We start from the raw sequence: 19,108 nt of genomic DNA, 5'->3' as shown, positions 1-19,108 counted from the left end.
CATGAAACTAATGCACATACAAAGTTGGTCTCATTTCTACCATCTGAGTTGTATTTGGAGAAAAACAGTATATGTGGAGTACAATGTGAAAACTGTTGATTTGATTGACTCCTGGCAAAATGTTATCCTAGTCTCTTGGTCAATGTTGAGTCCAGAGCTCCTTCCTTTTTTTTTTCTTTTTTTTCCTTTTTTTTTCTTTTTTGCACTTTTTCAAGAATTTGATATCAAAGGAACTTTCCAGGCTAAAAACCATCCTTTATTTATTCACACCTATCAAATAGCCTATGCAAGGTTTCTGGGGTGGGGTAGACAGGCAGAAGGCCACAGGATTGTGGGGAAGCAGATGAGGAACGCAAAGAGCAGAACTTTTTACAAGAGCTGCAGAATAGTTTAATATGCATTCCCACTCAGGATCACAAAGGCACAAGACTCTTATCACACCCATAACCTATAGGCCACACCCCTTGTGATGAGAAAGTGCCAGTGGACATGACAGCAATAGCAAATTATGCTGGGGTTAGGAGACTAGCAGGATGTCTACACTGCAGTTAAAAAGCCATGGCTGGTCTGGGGCAGCTGACCTGGTCTCGCAGGACTCAGGCTATGGGGCTGTTTAACTGAGGTTTAGATGTTCAGACTCTGACTGGAGCTCAGGCTCTAGAACTCTGTGAGGTGGGAGGGTCCCAGAGCTCTGGCTACTGCCCAACCCCAAATGTCTACCCTGCAGTTAAACAATCTCTTATGCCTGAGCCCTGCAAGCCCACATCAGCTAGCATGGGCCAGCTGCTGGCATCTAAATGCAGTGGAAACATACCCGAACAGACTTCCTGTGCCTCCATCTTCCCTTTGCACACCTACACAGGATTAACCGGAATTAAACCCTGGTCACATTCTCAGTTGGTGTGAATCGGTGTGGCTCCACAGAAGTCAGTCAAGTTACACCAATTACATATCTGATCAAAATCAATGGAGTTACACCAGTTGGGAATCTGGTCCTATGTATACTAGAATACACTCAAAAAACCAAGTTGTCTAGTAAACACTTGCTCTCCAAAAATGTGACCACATTTTTCTGAGTAGCTAAATTCATTAGTATGTCAAAACCACAGCTGACACATCACAAAGCATGGCAACTTCACCTTTCATAAAGCCTGCAAATCCATCGTTTCACATGTAAAACCAAATCATTTCCACCAACTGAGCTATGCATCATTGCTTAGTTTTCAAACTTGGAAGAATGAATGAGAGACTATGTTTTTGTTAAATTAAAACGTAGTTATCAGTCAACAGCAGATTATTACTCCATCCCAGTGTTGGTTAAAAAGAGTTTGTGCAATACATAGTTATAAAAAAATAACTAAAATAAAAATCAATGCCTGCATACGTACCTGTGGGTCACTTCTTAAGGATGCAATACCGCCACCACCAAGGGAATTTTTCAGAACAAAGTTTAATCCGTTTATTCCTGGCAATTCATATCTGTAAAGGTAAGATTTAGAATTATGTTTGTTTTACAGTAGATTTAGATTAATTTCCAGTGAAAGGCAGCATTTAGAAATTGAAGATCCAAAGTAATTTTTTAAGGACTGTGATGATGCCCCCATTTTGATTCAAACACACAAATCAGAAGAAAAAAACACTAAAATTCCAACTTAATAGTAATAAGGTAGGATATGAACTTCATTGGTCTTTTCTTATTAAGCTGTACAAGAATTTTGATTATATCATGTTCCAACCTTAATAAACTAAGGCTGTTTTCTGTTAATTAGATAACAACTGTAGCCTAAGTTTGATGGGCAAATTGCAAAATTTTAGTGCAGGAGCCAATTCAAACAGAGGGATTATAGTGTTCAGAGTAGAAAGATTTGAATATTTCAGAGTCCTGTTACTGAAAAGTATCTGTACAGTAATTACTCAAATCTCTGATATTTCTTTGGCTAAGAATAGCTTTCAGCTAATGAGGAATTCATATGTTATCAGTTACTGAGAAATAGCCATACTATGATTCTGCAAATCAGACATCCAGAACCAGGGAATTTTATTGAATTAAAAATGTAGATTAATTCTTCTGCAATTCTTTGGATTTGTGAACTTTGATAAGGTAAAATAATTTTGCTTAGGATAAGAGATATTCACTTAGAAGGGAAGTTAATGGCTTATTTACTTCAAGGGCTTTGCAGTAATTTTTTATGACAAAATTTCTAGCTACCATGAGAATTGCAGAATCTCTATGAAAGGCAGTATTTTCAATATCTGCAGCTCCATGTGTTTGTGCATACAAAGCACAATATTTGCATGTGTACGTAATTAATCAAATCTTGATCTTTCTTTGGCTAAGAATGGCTTTCATCCCATCAGGACTTCATATGCTATCAGTTATTGAGATACTATGAGATAACCATACTATTATTCTGCAAATCAGTGCATAAAATTGAAGCTACTCTATTCAGATGCACAAACAAAAGCACCTGGAAATATTACGGGTACATTTGTGGAGGTGCAAATGTGAACATGCTTCAAACACAAAAGTCCTTAATGATGGATTACATCAACAAGATTACGTTACCCAGTGTATTTACCTAGCATTGATATATACTGTAATTGTGTAAAATCTAAAACAAGCCTAAGAAAAGATTACATATTTATACAATTCACTCAGTATTTTTTAAAATCTGCTTTTAAACAGCAGAAACCTCCAAAAAACAAAAACATGTCAAAGAACATTAAGATTGTGACAGAAACTAATAAAATAAAGAAAATTCACTGTTCACTGTGCCATAACTAGACACAACGGGGTGCCTCCTTAATTACTTCCTTTAAAGTGCAGTGCCTAGGTATTTCATTAGAGATAAGACTTTTCCGTGAGTTCCCAGTTAACTTTGGCCACATTATACTTTGCATGTATTTTTGCTTAGTGAATTTATACATCAAGAGAAAGAGAGTACTCTTCCTAGTTAAGAGTGAGCTGGAGGTGAAATGATAGGTTTCAGAGAAGTGGTGTTTGTGTAATAGGTGTGTGGTGGAATAATATAGGAGGTTGATTATTGTGCATTAAATATGTGGCTAGAAATTACAGAGAATTTTGAGTCTCAGTATGTAAATAAGTACAGTTTTCTCATTGCTTAATTTTGTGTAAAATGACTGGTAACGTTTAGTAAACATATTATCTTTTTGAACATGGGAACCCATATCCACAGGGAAAGAAGATAACCCTGGTCCAAAGAGAGAAAGAAACCAGAAAATGCTCACAGAGCAATGTTGTTACTCTCACTCATTCGGGAAAGTAAAGACCTCAGAACTGTAACTATTTTTAATCTTGTTTCCTAAATTGAGCCATAATTCTGAATAGAACAGTTTGTGTGTATGTTTCTGATATTTTCCTTTACTATGGATATATGTACAATTAGAAGCATGCAGAATTAAAAGTGATAAAAGCTAGGTGCAGCTGAAGTGCTGACAAGAGGCTCACAGAATGTATCTGATTAATAGTGTAAGAGGGTAAATAATGAGCTAATTAAGACAGAAGAGAAGGATTTCATTAGTTTGAGAAAGAATTTATTATTTCCTTTTGAAGAGAGGAAAACAAAGTTTATTTATACAGTTTTATGCTGTATTTCTAATATCTTTCTTTAAATAAATATGAATATGAATGTGCATTGTGTTGTGTAAAAAAGCACTGAAAAATGTAGTGTGTGTGTGTGTGTGTGTGTGTGTGTGTGTGTGTGTGTGTGTGTGTGTGTGTGTGTGTGTACTAGCAAATCTTTTACATCTCTAAGTTCTATGATTCTATATGTACTACGTGCCTTGCTAACAAATTCACACTGCTTTCAACAGCAGCATTGCTCAGACCTGTCTTTTTGCAGGGTTCCAGAGACTGACATCCTTTTCTAGAGTTAGAGCTAGTTTCTGTGTGTGAATGTTATATCTTCCTTGCGGTCAGGAATTATATCCAAATTTGTCTGCCTATTCCATTTGGAGGTTGCGTATCACATAGAGAAGGCAAAAAGTGCAATTAATTCAAGACAAATTTGTTTTATAAGGAAAAAAGCAAATTCCCCATATTGCTAGAAATAATACCTTTGTTGTTATATGTTACCTGAAACCCTGAAAGCTTGAGAATGTGTGCAATTACAGGTATAAGCTAACAAAAATAATTTCCTTCCAGGCCGTATGCCTAGTTATCTTACTAGCCTTAAAGAAATGCCATGAAAGGCAAAATGCTGTTAACCTCTGATCTGCAATGAAGTAGAGCTGTGGCTAGAACACTTTTTTTTTAAAAAAAGTACAAAAATATTTTGGTTTTCAAATTATAATTTTCAAAAAGTTATTTGCATTTTCATATTTCTAACACTGTCTGTTTAAACAGCAAGACTGCTTGGTTTATTTCTAGTTTTCACATTCATATAAATGTGTTGTAGTCTAAAAAGAAACTTTCAGATCTGAAACATGTGAGCATAATCCTTATAATCTTAAAAAAAAACTCTATAAAAGGATCCATTATTTTCTCCAGTAGCTTTTCACGCTACTCACAGAGTCCCATTATCACATCTTTAAGAGAAGCCCAAACCAGAGATGATCTAATTAATCAAAATAAACGGTTGCTATCCAGAACAGAGGGAAACTTTAGCCTCTGTCTGTGAACATAAACAGCACCAAGAAACAAGCAAACTTCCATTAACTAAGCAGAAGGGACAATGCCAGTGTGAGTTGTTTGACGTATGAGCAATTCTTGTAGTAGATATGTTAAATGTGTAGCATTTTCTCATTTTTGTTTCCCTCTGAGTTATTAAACCATTTTAAAATTTAACACAAAATGTTTATCAGTAAATTCATTTGGTAGCACTTAATAAATAGCAGGTGAGATTCTGTGCTGTCTCTCTAATGAGCAGCACAGAACTCATAGCCTGGCAGGAGGGGGAGTGGGGGTGTCACTAAGGTGGACTTTAAACCTCCCCCAATCCTGAGCTGCTCCAGGAACTAGAAAGGCCCTTGGTGGAATTTAGATAGAAATATATAATTATTTTGAGGACTGTAGTCCTTGCACATGGCTACAGAACAACCCCCTTATATAGAAATGGATTCCTAAGACAGTTATTGCAGACTGACACGTTAGAGGCCCCACAATATGAGATAATGTGGCTTTTTCACCATCATAAGGGTTAACATTTTACTTTCTTAGCTTAGATTCTAGAATACAGTTCTGAGGCAAGGGGTTGATGTTGTGACAAATTCTTCAACCATCAAACACATGGGGGCCTGATAGAAAGCAGGAAAACCACCACCACAATGTACTCTGCTCTCTGGCAGAGGATGCCCTATTGTGGATGAAAGCCATGTAAAGTGTTCAGTTTATTTTTTAATCCAGGAAAGGAACCAATCTGTGCTCTTTCCTTTAAATGCCAAATTCAAGTATGTAGTCTTTTGCAAGGGTGTGACCATTTATACCAGAGCAGAGCTGGTTGAAAAAAATGTCAACAACTTTTTAAAAAAAACAAACGCAAATTCATTGGAATCTCCAGGTTTCATTCAGACATTCCAATGCAAACCATGCAAGCTTTCATTAGGTTTCAAAGGCTGCCTGGTTTCCTGCCAGTTTGGTTGCCTGGCTCCCCAGTAACTTGTTTGGTAGGCTGAAAGCCTGGAAGTCTCGGGTCCCAGCACTAACAGGTCCCCAGGGCTCTCAGAATCCCCAGTTCCAGGGCAGTCCATGAGATGGACTGCCAAGCTCCAGGTCAGCCCGCTATGTGAACTGTCTCAAACCCAGGGCTTGCAAGGTCCCAACCCCTGGCCTGGCAGGCTGCTGGGGCTCTGGACAACTCGGGAAGCCTTGAAAACTAAATGTTATTTTGCTGTTTCTGACACAAAACTGTTTCAGATTTCTGTTTTGCAGAGAATGCAGACATTTTTGGGTTTTGGTTTCAATTGGAACAAAATCAAATTCACAAATAGAATTACCATTCTCTATCCAGCTCTATACTGGAGTTTTTTAAGGTGGAAATTGCCCAGGCTGTACATTTAATTATGCCATGCAAACAATGTATGCATACAAATAAAAGATTGCAAACCTGAATTTATGCATCTTTACATTCAAATAACTGAAAATTATTTCTCTCCTGCCACAATGCCTGGATGTGCTAAAGTGGACAAGTCAGAAAGATACATACCTTGTGACTAACTTCTCTTCAGGTTGTTCTCTCTCTAAAAGATGCTGGAAATAATCCTCCAGAGCCTGAGCAGTTAAAGTTTTCTTTAGGTATGGATAATAGAGGGGATGTCGTGCTATCACACCTGTTACATGTGACACAGTTAGTTAGAATACAACCAATTTAATCTAGTTATATTTTTATTTTTCAAAACTGACTGAGATCACCTGTCATTTAAAACTGTGCATATGGGTCCCTGTTAATCAACAGCTACACAAAAATAGCTAGAACAACAGATTAATGCCCTGCAGTGGAGTGGAGGTCTAAGTAGGTGCATGACATGTAGGAGCGCTGCCAAGCTGTGTGTTGCTATTGCAACTTTTTTCTGGTTGAGAACAGTCCTTGCCAATTCAGGAAGGATAAAGGACAAAGGGCAGGTAAAGGGTGTGTGGTTCTTCCCCCAGGAGTAACTCATGAAGTTTGGAGAATGCATTATGATTAGCCCTCAGAACATGACAGGATCAGTCATGGAGGTAGAAGATGTATCTATGGTTTTGCCCTCTCCATGCATGAGATCTGTTATCGGGGTGGACATAGCTTCATTGTTCTTAAGGTACAGCAGATTCCCAAAAAGCTGGTTTAACTCTACAGGAAAGTTGAGGGTCTCCAGTGGGTCAGTCAAGCTGGATGTTAGCGTCTCATACTAATTCGGCTGCCTATACCGACTTTGGGGTTGGCAGACCTTGACGTTACTTTAGCTCTGTAGAACAAGGACTGCTATTTTAAATTTCATTGAAGAAATATTTTCTCTGAGTATTTCAAGGAAGTCTATGAATTATGTCTTTCATTCCTTGTTTCGCAATACTATGAAGCCACTGTGTGAAGTTATACAACAGAAATCATCAAATTCCATCACTATTGTACAGAAAACAATTGTACACACAGGGAGAAGAATGTTGGTCTCTTTACAAATAAATTAATAAATCTACTTTATCAGTCACAGCGGGACACCTTTTAGCAAATCAAATCCCAAACGCACCTTTAATTCATAATGAGCTTTGAACATCACACATTCTCATCTTCTAACAAGTAAGAGAGCCATTTCATGCTTGCAGAAGTAAGGAACAGAAGAAACTTTTTTTAAATGCAAGAAGGCATCTAATCAATATAATGAGTTTGCAGCACAGGCATACAATATTACTTGGTGTCAAAATGTAATTAAAAAACAATTACTTACATGTAAATAGCGATTTTAAATGTCCAAACACTATTTTTTAAATTTATATATATACACACACACACACACACACGTGTTATACGATTTACATGAAGAAAAAACAGTATGTGACCGTGTAATTAATCAATAATTTAAGAGCATATGCACAAGAAAATAGAAATAAGGTTGCACAGACAACTTTAATTCTGGCATTTCCTAATTTTTGAGTTCTTGACTTCGCAACAATAACATTCTTTTAACAAAGTGTGTGTGTGTGTGTGTGTGTGTGTGTGTGTGTGTGTGTGTGTGTGTGTGAGAGAGAGGTATTGTATGCAATACAATATACAAATATTTTATATGTACTTTATATTTAAACACATACTGGATAAACATCAATTAACTAAACAGTTAACACAGGCTCATGGATATTTAAAATAAACTACAGAGAAGTAAATATTTTTCATTAAGAGAGTACTAGTACTGATGTTACAGGGTAGATTTCCTTTTCAGCATCCAGGTAATAAGGAAGGAATCAGATTATGGGGGAGATTTTCAAAGGCACAAATGACACTTCAGCACCTATTACTGAAAGTCAATAAGAATTAGGCATCTAAGTTGCCATTTGTGCCTTTGAAAATCTTCTCTACATTACAACATTAGAATAGAAAAATACCTATATTTGCAGAGTTGCCTTTGTCTCCACTTCTAGTATAAGCAAGATCTTCTAAACGATATGTATGTGGACCACATGGCAGATCTGTGTAAAATACAAAATAAATAAATAAATAAATCGTACATTTTGATGGAATAGGTGTCTTTGAAGTTTGTGTTTTGCGTACTGTCTCTAGTAGTTCCACTAAGATCAAGTTATAAGTTTGTGTTTTGCGTACTGTCTCTAGTAGTTCCACTAAGATCAAGTTATAAAGGTTGTACTTTTAATTGTGCAGGAAATAAGGATTTTTTAAGTGAATAATATTGTATATGTTTTAGTATTATAGTATATTGGAAATTTATTCCTTGGAGAAAAAGTGCAAGTCAGTTGGAGCAAAAGTGAATGATTGAGAGGATTAATGGATATGGGGAAATGACTGACTACCTTAAATGTTCATTTCTAGACTTTCTAACATTTTAAGCTTTTTCATGTTGAAGTTTCCTAAAGGTGGAACATTTGGGGGTAGGGAAGATGGGTTACCCGAACTCCATTAAAACACACTTTCAAACTTCACTCTTTTGGAATAAACTTTTTTTTGTGGGGCAATGCACCTCTTTGGTTGTTTTGGCAGAATCTGAAACCCCATGAGTAATCCCACTTGTAGTCATTTGTACCTATTTCATAGTTGGTAAAGAAAACTAAATGTAGTGCTCCTTTAAAAATTAAAATATCAAAGTTTTAAAACTTATTTGTTGCGTGTATGGTAACTGCAGTATTGCTCTTTCCATCAAACAGTATTTTACATGAATCAAGTCTTTGACAATGTCCCTTTAAACAAAGCAGAACTAGAAAGTGTTCTGGTGTTTCCATTGATTATTAGCCAAATTAATGTATTCTTCATCTATTTATCAGTCAGTTGTTTTTTATTTCATAAACTTCTCAGAAAAACTACCAAAGCAGCATTCTCTCTGAAGCTAGAGCAAATTGTGAATTCCCTTTCCACCCACCTAGAGCCACAGCAAGCAGCATTGCTGAAATCCATTTTCACATATTTCCCTTATCTACTAATTTAAAGACAACGAACAATCCCTCACACTCAAGATAACCAAGCAACATAAGAAAAATATTTCTCATCTTCTTGCTAAATGCTGACAGAAAAAATGCAACTAAAGTTATTCCCTTCAGAATCTGCTCTATTGGTAAGTCTCATACATAATGACAACAGTTTAACTCCTCAGAAGTAAGTAAACCTTGAGCCACTTTTATGCATTAAGGGCCAAATCTTACAGTTCTTACTCAGAGAAAACTGACACTGGAGTTCATTTTTGAGAAGTCAAAGTGAGTTTTGAATAAACATTGCAGGATTTAGAACTTTACTGTTGATGTCAAATATCTTAGGAGACATGATCTCTCCCTGATTCTGAGATGGCATTTGATAGCAATGAGTTTCATTAGCATTAACAATTTCCTTGACAGATTGGGGACATAACAGACTGCCAGCACTTAAACAGGGCAATAGTTTCTTGTTTCCTAATTAGACCAAGTTGCCATTTCCTAATCTTAATTTAACTCTCCCTGGAACCCCTAGTATAGATCAAATTCTGCCCCCAGACTAGCATTTACACCTGATTTAAATGAGAGTTCCAAGGGTATAATTTGGTTCTATGTTAGTTATAAATAACCACATATCCTTTGAAATAGATGCTTATTAATAAGATTGTAAATACAGGGAGATATTTTTGAAGGCACAAATGGCAATTAGACACTGATCTCTGACTGACTTTCAATCCTGCCATCTTTACTCAGTTATGGTCATCCCCAGTGGTGTGCTCCTCAGAATCAACTGTTGTATACCTGCTCCAATACCACAGAACATGTTGGCCAGTTTTGAGAATACTGCATCAGCTGACTTAGACCTGGTACCCAAGATACATCAAACATCTTGGCAGATCTGTACTTCGGTATTTTCCTTTAAACTGTTACGAAGAATTATATACCTTACGAAAAACAATTCTAACATGAAATCTAGAGGTTGAGACTGTCTGACAACATAGAGTTCAAGAGCCTGATAGAACATCTCACATTTGTCTGGTGGGTTCAATTTCCATCTAATTGTTACTTTCAGGATCACTAGCAGCCCAACACTATGACTTTTAGTACCATACGCTCCCATCAGTTTTAGCTCTGAATCTCAAATTCTCTAAATAGATTTATTTTTATGGAAAGTTTTGTCTTGATGAGAGAGGGGTCAGGCTTAGCCACTGCTTTGCCCTCCTTGAATTTCTTTGGCACTCCCTCAAATAATCTGTTTAGCTAAGTTTGACAGGAACATAGGAATTGGTTTCCTGTGAACTCCATGTTTGTCTGACATAGGGGTGGCCTCATAGTGGCCCTTTCCAAATTCCAGACACTTGGAGTATCCCTCTTCCCAGGGGCCGATCGCCTGCCCACATTTCTCCTGGGGCAAGCTACAGTACAGCAGATAAGCCTGCCTCAGTTTCTCCTTTGCTCCTGAGTCCGCAGTAATTCCATGCAAGCTTTTTGAGTATAACGAGCTCTGTGGGGTAATTTATTACAAAATTCCCACAACCATAATTCAGAATTCCCCAGCACAGTCCAAAGAGTACATTAAGTCTTTCAAGTCCCAATAGTCCATTGACACATCCAGTAGGTGTCTGGTGTCTCTCATTATATTCCAGCTCTCCAGTACAGCTCCAGCATCTCTCGCTCTGTGTAAACTCTCAGGCATGGTTCTGGCATCACTTACTGTCTCACCTCTCAAGTACGGCTTTGGCATCTCTCACCATCCCTAACCCTAGCCCCTCTAGGTGGGGTGCTTCTCATCCTTGTTTAATTCTCAGGTTTGGTTCTAACTTTCTCCTGGAGACATCAGCTAGTTCACCTCTCCATCAGCAGTGTATTATCGCCTGTGCCAACAAGGCCTAGGCCTAGGGCGGCAAATTTGCTCATGCCCCCTCCCCAACTCTGCCTCTTCCCCAAATCCCCGGCCCACCTCCTCCCCCAGGCGCACCGTGCTTCCTTCCTTCCACCTACCTCTCAGGCTTGCTGCGCAAAAGTGCTTGGAGGGAGGGAGAACCGAGTAGCGGCACTTGGAGGAGGCGGAGCATAGGTGAGCTGGGGCCCGCGGGCACAGGGAGTAACCCAGGGAGGGCTGGGAATCGCTCCCCACCCCAGCTCACCTCCGCTCCACCGCTGCCATCCCCTGAGCACCACAACTTCCCTTCTCCCCCCTCCTTCCCAGGCTTGCCATGCGAAAACACTGGGAGGGAGGGAGAAGCAAGTAGTGGTGCTCTTGGGGGATAGCGGAGGAGACCTGGGCCGGTGGGCACGGGGAGTAACTCTTCGGGGGGAGAAGGGAACCACTCCCTGCCCCAGCTCACCATCACTCCACCTCCGCCATCCCCCGAGTGTGACACAACTCCCCTTCTCCCCGCTCCGTCCCAGGCATGCCACGGTGGAGCGGAGGTGAGCTGGTGTGTGTGGGGGGAATAGGGGAGTTGTGGCACACTCGGGCCTAGGGGCAGCAAATCTGTTAATCTGCCACTGCTCTCCATCATTCCCCAATCTTCAGCCCTCTCTGGCTGTTCCTTCTGGTCATGGCTCTGTGGTCTGGGGAAGTTTGCTGGTGATTCCCTGATTGCCTTCTGCTTCCACCATCCTGATCTGGCTCTACGGCTCAGCCAGAGAATCTTGCTACTCTTTCCAGAGGAAGGTGACATAAGCATTTTTTTGTTCCTCATTATCTTTCTGTAGTAGTAAATGGAATTCTGTGGGTGAGAAAATGGGTTGTAAGAGGAGGTGAAGAGCTTGTACATTTCAACAACTGTGGGACTGGCAGAGTAAAGGTGTGAGTGTTAACAGGGTGTATTGGATTGTTGAGAGAGGGCAGAGTTATGGTTACATTGGCAAACAATGCTGAATTCCTGGTTTTCAGAAGTTGTTCAATTCAGTATTCTGCAAGGGCATGACGGATCACAGCGCACAGTAGTTTTGCTTCAGCAATTTGTCGCCATTGAACTTCCCAGTTTTCTGGGCAGGGAAAGTTATGTTGTTGGTAGGAGTTAGTCATTTCGGTAGTTGTAAGAATGTCCTCCAATTTGCATACCAAGCCAGCCAGGCCCCCCTCCATCAGCTGTGCCTCAGATTAAAAAAAAATCGGAACTAGCTTGGCTTTGGCTATGCATCCCACAATGCACATCAAGAAAAATTCCTGAATGCACACTGCTCAGCAGTGAAACAAAAGGAGCACAGGGTACTTTGGGAATACCATGCTGTTGCTGTTGATTTACTGCAATTACTATTGTCCGGGTAAAATTTCTATGTGTAGACAATATTTCAACTTAGTAAATGTAATTAAATTTACAAAGCAGACTAGAGTAATCTTAGCAGTGCTTTGAGATCTACAGATGAAAAATGCCATATAAGAGCTAGGTATTATTATGAGTACAAGAAGTTTGGAAGAACAAAAGGAAAGTAAATAACCATTCTTTTTCCAATATATATCCTCAGGTCAAATTATAAATGATCAATTAATGATATATATACACATTTGTTTTGTTTTCCATCCTGTTTGGCTACTTTTTGAAAAAGAGGATCTTGGTAGTTAAGCCAGGAGTGTATTTTGTTCTGTAACCTGTGACCAGAGACATATAACAAAGCATATGTCTACATTGCAATCAACAGGTGTGACTGAAGCCCAGGTAGCTGAAGACCTAGCTAGCTTTGATCTAACTAGCTCAAGTGATTACAGCAATGAAGCTGCAGCAGCACAGGCCCTCAAGTGTACTCATGCTCAAGTAGCTAGCCTATGTTGAAGTCTGTACTACCTGACTCCACTGTTATTACTCAAGCCAGCTAGATCAAAGGTAGCTTAAATACATCCATGCTGCAAGCACACCTCTGTGGCGTAGACAAACCCAGGGGACTCAAGTCTCAAAGGCTGGGGACCCTTACAGAGTCAATTTAAGTGGCTAGCCACATGGCTTTCTGCCTGCTCTGCACTATCATTTCCCCCATTTTTCTCCCCCCTTCTTTCACTACATGTAGGTGTCACACTCCTGTTTCAAGCAGGAGGTGCTTCCAGTGCAGTGCTTTCCACTCTCTGTTGCCACTGGAAAAACTTTGTTCTTGTCCCTGCATCTAACATGTGGATAGTGCTATGTGCCACACATATCAAAACTTTATGCTAGTGTTTCTCATGACACTGAGGTTTATACAGAGACAAAGATGAATACCTAGTAAAAAGTATAAATAACAGTTAGAGAGAAAAGTCAGTGATCTTAAAGACAAACATACCTCTTAACTCATCATCAGTCTTTGGTGAATCAAGTGAAACAACTGCATCTGACGTAAATGTAAGATCTTCCTGAAATGTTTCAACATGTTGTCCATTCAAAAAGATGTTGATCTGAAAAAAATACCCATTTTTAAACTACTGAATTACACAAAGAGAAATTTAGTGCAATGCATGTGAATTTTATTAAACTTTCTGCTTTATAATTCTCTATTCCTAAACCCCATCTTCAAATATGGTGGAAAGAGTGATGGACTGTATGGCTTATTTTAACATCGGAACATAGAAGTTGCCTTACCAGGTCAAACAAGGGCTCCATCTAGTTGGGTATCCAATCTCTGACACTGGCTAGTACCATATGCTTCAAAGGAAAGAAATGCCATAATAGACAATTACAATACTATAAAGGACATATTCTTCTAGTCCCATGAAGTTAATGGTTGGCTTATGCTTTGAAGTCTGAAAGTTTATAGCCTTTAAAATTGTAGATAATATGTTTTGTAACTGTGAATGTTCTTATTATCCATAGTCATATGTGGGAGAACTGCATGGTAACTTGCCTGCCTAGCGTGAAGGTTGTGGATCTCTCGAGACTTCTAGATAGACTTATGTGTAGTGCTGGGGAGGAGCCGGTGGTCGTGATACATGTAGGTACCAATGACATATAGAAGGATAGGCAAAAGGTCCTGGAGGCCAAATTTAGGCTGCTACGTAAGAGACTGATGTCCAGGACCTCCATGGTAGCATTCTCTGAGATGCTCCCAGTTCCACGCACAGGGCCAGTTAGACAGGCAGAACTCCAGAGTCTCAATGTGTGGATGAGACGATGGGATAGGGAGGAGGGTTTAGATTTATTAGGAACTGGGGAAACTTTTGGGGAAGGGGGAGTCTATACAGGAAGGATGGCCTTCACCTAAACCAAAATGGAACCGGATTGCTGTCACTTAGTTTAAAAACTGCTCTATGACCTTTTTAATGTAAGGGCTGGGGGAAAGCTGACAGGTGTGGAAGAGCACATGGTTCGGACATCCTTTAGGGGAGGATCTATTAATAGAGAATATCTATGTCTTAGTGAGGATGAGAGGATGGAAAATGATAAAAATACAGGCAGGTTCTGATCAGAAACAGTCAAATACAGGAAGGATGGCCTTCACCTAAACCAAAATGGAACCGGATTGCTGTCACTTAGTTTAAAAACTGCTCTATGACCTTTTTAATGTAAGGGCTGGGGGAAAGCTGACAGGTGTGGAAGAGCACATGGTTCGGACATCCTTTAGGGGAGGATCTATTAATAGAGAATATCTATGTCTTAGTGAGGATGAGAGGATGGAAAATGATAAAAATACAGGCAGGTTCTGATCAGAAACAGTCAAATGAAAAAAAAAAGTCTCATTCAATTACAGCTAAAAAGTGACAAGTTTTTAAAGTGCTTATATACCAATGCTAGAAGTCTAAATAATAAAATGGGTGAACCAGAGTGCCTCATATTAAATGAAGATATTGATATAATAGGCATCACAAACTTGGTGGAATGAGGATAATCAATAGGATACAGTAATACCAGGGTACAAATATAACGGAAGGACAGTACAGGTCATGCTGGTGGGAGAGTGGCACTAAATGTGAAAGAAAGCATAGAACCAAATGAAGTAAAAATCATAAATGAATCAAACTGTACCATAGAATCTTTCTGAATAGAAATTCCATGCTCTAATAAGAATATAGCAGTAGGGATATATTACTGACCACCTGACCAGGATGGTGATAGTGACTGTGAAATGCTCAGGGAGATTAGAGAGGCTATTGAAATAAAAAACTCAATAATAATAATGCGGGATTTCAACCATCCCCATATTGACTGGGTACATGTCACCTCAGGACAGAATGCAGAGATAAAGTTTCTTGACATCTTAAATGACTACTTCTTGGAGCAGCTGGTCCTGGAACCCACTAGAGAAGAGGCACTTCTTGATTTAGTCCTAAGTGGAGCACAGGATCTGGTCCAAGAACTGACTATAGCTGGACCACTTGGTAATAGTAGCCATAATATAATTAAATGTAATATCCCTGTGGCCAGAAAAACACCACAGTGGCCCAACACTGTAGCATTTAATTTCAGAAATGGGAACTACACAAAAATGAGGAGGTTAGTTAAACAGAAATAAAAGAGAAATCTCTGCAAGCTATGTGGGAACTTTTAAAAGAGGCTCAACCCTAAATGTATACCTCAAATTAAAAAAACATAGTAAGAGAACCAAAAAAGAGCCACTGTGACTAAACAACAAAGTAAAAGAAGCAGTGAGAGGCAAAAAGGCATCCTTTAAAAAGTGGAATTTAAATCCTAGTGAGGAAAATAGAAAGGAGCATAAACACTGGCAAATGAAGTGTAAAAATACAATTAGGAAGGCCAAAAAAGAATTTGAGGAATGGTCAGCCAAAGACTCAACAAGTAATAGCAAATTTGTTTCTAAGTACATCAGAAGCAGCAAGCCTAAACAACCAGTGGGGCCACTGGACGATCGAGGTGCTGAGGGAGCACTCAAGGACGATAAGGCCATTGCAGAGAAACAAAATGAATTTTTTGCATCGGTCTTCATGGCTGAGGATATGAGGAAGATTCCCAAACTTGAGCCGTTCTTTTTAGGTGACAAATCTGAGGAACTGTCGCAGATTGAGGTAGGTTTTGGAATAAATTGATAAATTAAACAGCAATAAGTCACCAGGACCAAATGGTATTCACTCAAGAGATCTGAAGGAACTCAAATGTGAAATTGCAGAACTACTAACTGTAGTCTGTAACCTATCATTTAAATCAGATTCTGTACCAGATGACTGGAGGATAGCTATCGTGACGTCAATTTTTAAAAAGGTCTCCAGAGGTGATCCCGGCAATTACAGGCCTGTAAACCTGACTTCAGTACCGAGCAAACTGGTTGAAACTATAATAAAGAACAATATTGTCAGACATACAAATGAACATAATTTGTTGAGGAAGCGTCAACATAGTTTTAGTAAAGGGAAATCATGCCTCACTAATCTACTAGAATTTCTTGAAGGGGTCAACAAGCATGTGGACCTAGGGGATCCAGTGGGTATAGTGTACTTACATTTTCAGAAAGCCTCCCTCACAAAAGGCTCTTATGCAAAGTAAGCTGCCACGGGATAAAAGGGAAGGTGCTCTCACGGACTGATAACTAGTTAAAAGATAGGAAACAAAGAGTAGGAATAAATGGTCAGTTTTCAGAATGGAGAGAAGTAAATAGTGGTGTCCCCAGGGGTCTATTCTGGGACTAGTCTTATTCAACATATTCATAAATGATCTGGAAAAAGGGGTAAACAGTGAGGTGGCAAAATTTGAAGATGATACAAAATTACTAAAGATAGTTAAGACCCAGGCAGACTGCGAAGAGCTATAAAAGATCACTCAAAACTCGGTGACTTAGCAACAAAATGGCAGATTAAATTTAGTGTTGATAACAGCAAAGTAATGCATGTTGGAAAACACAATCCCAGCTATACATATAAAATGATGGGGTGTAAATTAGCTGTTACCACTCAAGAAAGAGATCTTGGAGTCATTGTGGATAGTTCTCTGGCAACATCCACTCAATGTGCAGCAGCAATCAAAAAGCGAATAGAATGCTGGGAATAATTAAGAAAGGGATAAACAACAGAACAGAAAATATCATGTTGCCTCTATATAAATCCATGGTATGCCCACATCTTGAATACTGTGTGCCGATGTGGTCACCCCATCTCAAAAAAGATATACTGGAATTGGAAAAGGTTCAGAAAAGGGCAACAAAAATGATTCCATATGAGAAGAGAGTAATAAGAATGGAACTTTCCAGTTTGGAAAAGAGTCGGCTAAGGGGAGATATGATTGAGGTCTATAAAATCATGACTGGCGTAGAGACAGCAGATAAGGAAGTGTTGTTTACTACTTCTCATAACACAACAACTAGGAGTCATCAAATGAAATGAATAGGCAGCAGGTTAAAACAAATAAAAGGAAGTATCTCTTCACACTACACACAACCTATGGAATTCCTTGATAGAGGATATTGTGAAGGCCAAGACCATAACAGGGTTCAAAGAAGAACTAGATAAATTCATGGAGAATAGGTCCATCAATGGCTGTAAGCCAGGATGGGCAGGAATGGTGTCCCTAATCTTTGCCAGAAGCTGGGAATGAGCAGACAGGGGATGGATCACGTGATGATTACCTGTTCTTTCATTCCCTCTGGGGCACCTGGCACTGGCCACTGTCTGAAGACAGTATACTGGGCTAGATGGACCTTTGGTCTGACCCAGTAGGGCCATTCTTATGACAAACCTCTTTTTGAATCTTAAGCTCTAGCACTCAATGATATTTTATGGTAGTCGGTTTCACAGATTAATTTTTGTGCAATATAAAAGGAAATGCCTTTTATTAGTTTTCAATGTGTTGCCTTTCAGTTCTACTGGAAGTCTTTCATCATTCATGGCCAAGTTCACTATTATGATAACAGCAGTAAATCTCTGTGTATGTATGTATGTGTTTATCAGTGGAAACCAAATTAATACCTAAACTACTTACAAGAAGTTTAATAAATGCAAGTGAGAAGCAAGTAGGTCTTTTAGCATACAGTTCAAAACTTCCAAAAGCAGCATCTGCACAGGCCTGTGCATTCAATTTTAATGTTTAGGAAAGGTGTGCACAGAGGATCAAATACCTATCTTTGCAGATCTCATAAAATACAAATGATTTCTCTACCCATTGACACAATTCTGGTCTAATGTGCATTTGTTGTTTTGTAAACTTCAGCATGTATAGTTTTAGACATCAAGAAATTGTAGATTTCAAAGTTTTAACTGCAGGCTGACAGAAGATGAATTGGAAATAAATTTCTGAAGGCTTTAGTCCTTTTAGGATAAATTAGGACAGCACTTATATTTTTTTCCATTAGGATGAATGATCTTAGGATAAAAGGAAGGATAAACTACACTTCCTAAGCATGATGGAAAATTGTGTCTATGTTAGGGATGAAGACTGATCCGGATGAAGCGCTATTTTGCATTAAAAATGAAGTACTGAGGTTCCACAGATAGTCTCTTTAGTTTGGAAATGTACCAGGCTGAGATGATTGCCACTACAAATGCCACTTTAAACAGAAAGACAGTACAAGAAATCTAAATGTAGAGATCCAAATGATGTTTTGGTGAGAGCATCTAGAACTAAATTCAATCACCAAGGAGCAACTCAATATCTTTCTTGTGGGTTAAAAAAAGTATTGTAGTTCTTAGGAACCTTTTGACAGGATGAGCCTTGGCTTGTTTACTGCTAGAATGATGAAAAGAGTTGAAGCATGTTGCATAGTATGTTTACCTTCAGTCCCAGGGAAAGTCCATTTTAAGGGAAATATTTTATTTGGGCAATATTGGGTGCTTTTTAGCTCTGTACCCACCATGTACTGAACTTCCTCCATATTCTGCAATATAATACCGTAATCGATTTCTTCCTGGAAAGGACAAGTACCTGTTCTGTAACTGGCATTCTTTGACATGTGCTGCTCATGTCTATTCCACAGTAGGTGTGCGTGCTCGCCACGTACACTGGTGCCGGAAGTTTTTCCCTTAGCAGTACCCATAGGGGGAGTGCTGCTGTGGCCCCTGGAGTGGCACCTCCATAGCGTGCTATAAGGGGAGCTATACGCTCCCCCCACCCTCAGTTCCTTCTTGTCGGACCAACTCCGACAGAGGGGAAGGAGGGCAGGATGTGGAATAGACATGAGCAACACATC

At 39.1% G+C, this 19,108-nt stretch overlaps 1 protein-coding gene across 1 annotated transcript in view; it reads right to left on the bottom strand.

Annotated features, from left to right (window-relative positions):
• LOC127047382 (uncharacterized) overlaps positions 1-19,108 on the bottom strand; it is a 106,540-nt gene that overhangs the window by 5,608 nt on the left and 81,824 nt on the right. Inside the window, exons 16-19 of the mRNA XM_050945498.1 lie at positions 13,328-13,439; positions 8,033-8,116; positions 6,165-6,288; positions 1,389-1,479 (exon numbers count right to left, since the gene is read on the bottom strand). Coding sequence (XP_050801455.1) covers positions 1,389-1,479; positions 6,165-6,288; positions 8,033-8,116; positions 13,328-13,439 — 411 coding nt within the window. The remainder of the gene's footprint in view (positions 1-1,388; positions 1,480-6,164; positions 6,289-8,032; positions 8,117-13,327; positions 13,440-19,108) is intronic.

Source organism: Gopherus flavomarginatus, chromosome 3, assembly GCF_025201925.1.
Source record: "Gopherus flavomarginatus isolate rGopFla2 chromosome 3, rGopFla2.mat.asm, whole genome shotgun sequence".
Lineage (NCBI taxonomy): Eukaryota > Metazoa > Chordata > Testudines > Testudinidae > Gopherus > Gopherus flavomarginatus.
Note: the sequence above shows the minus strand (reverse complement) of the source record. Positions and strands in the feature narration are given on the sequence as shown.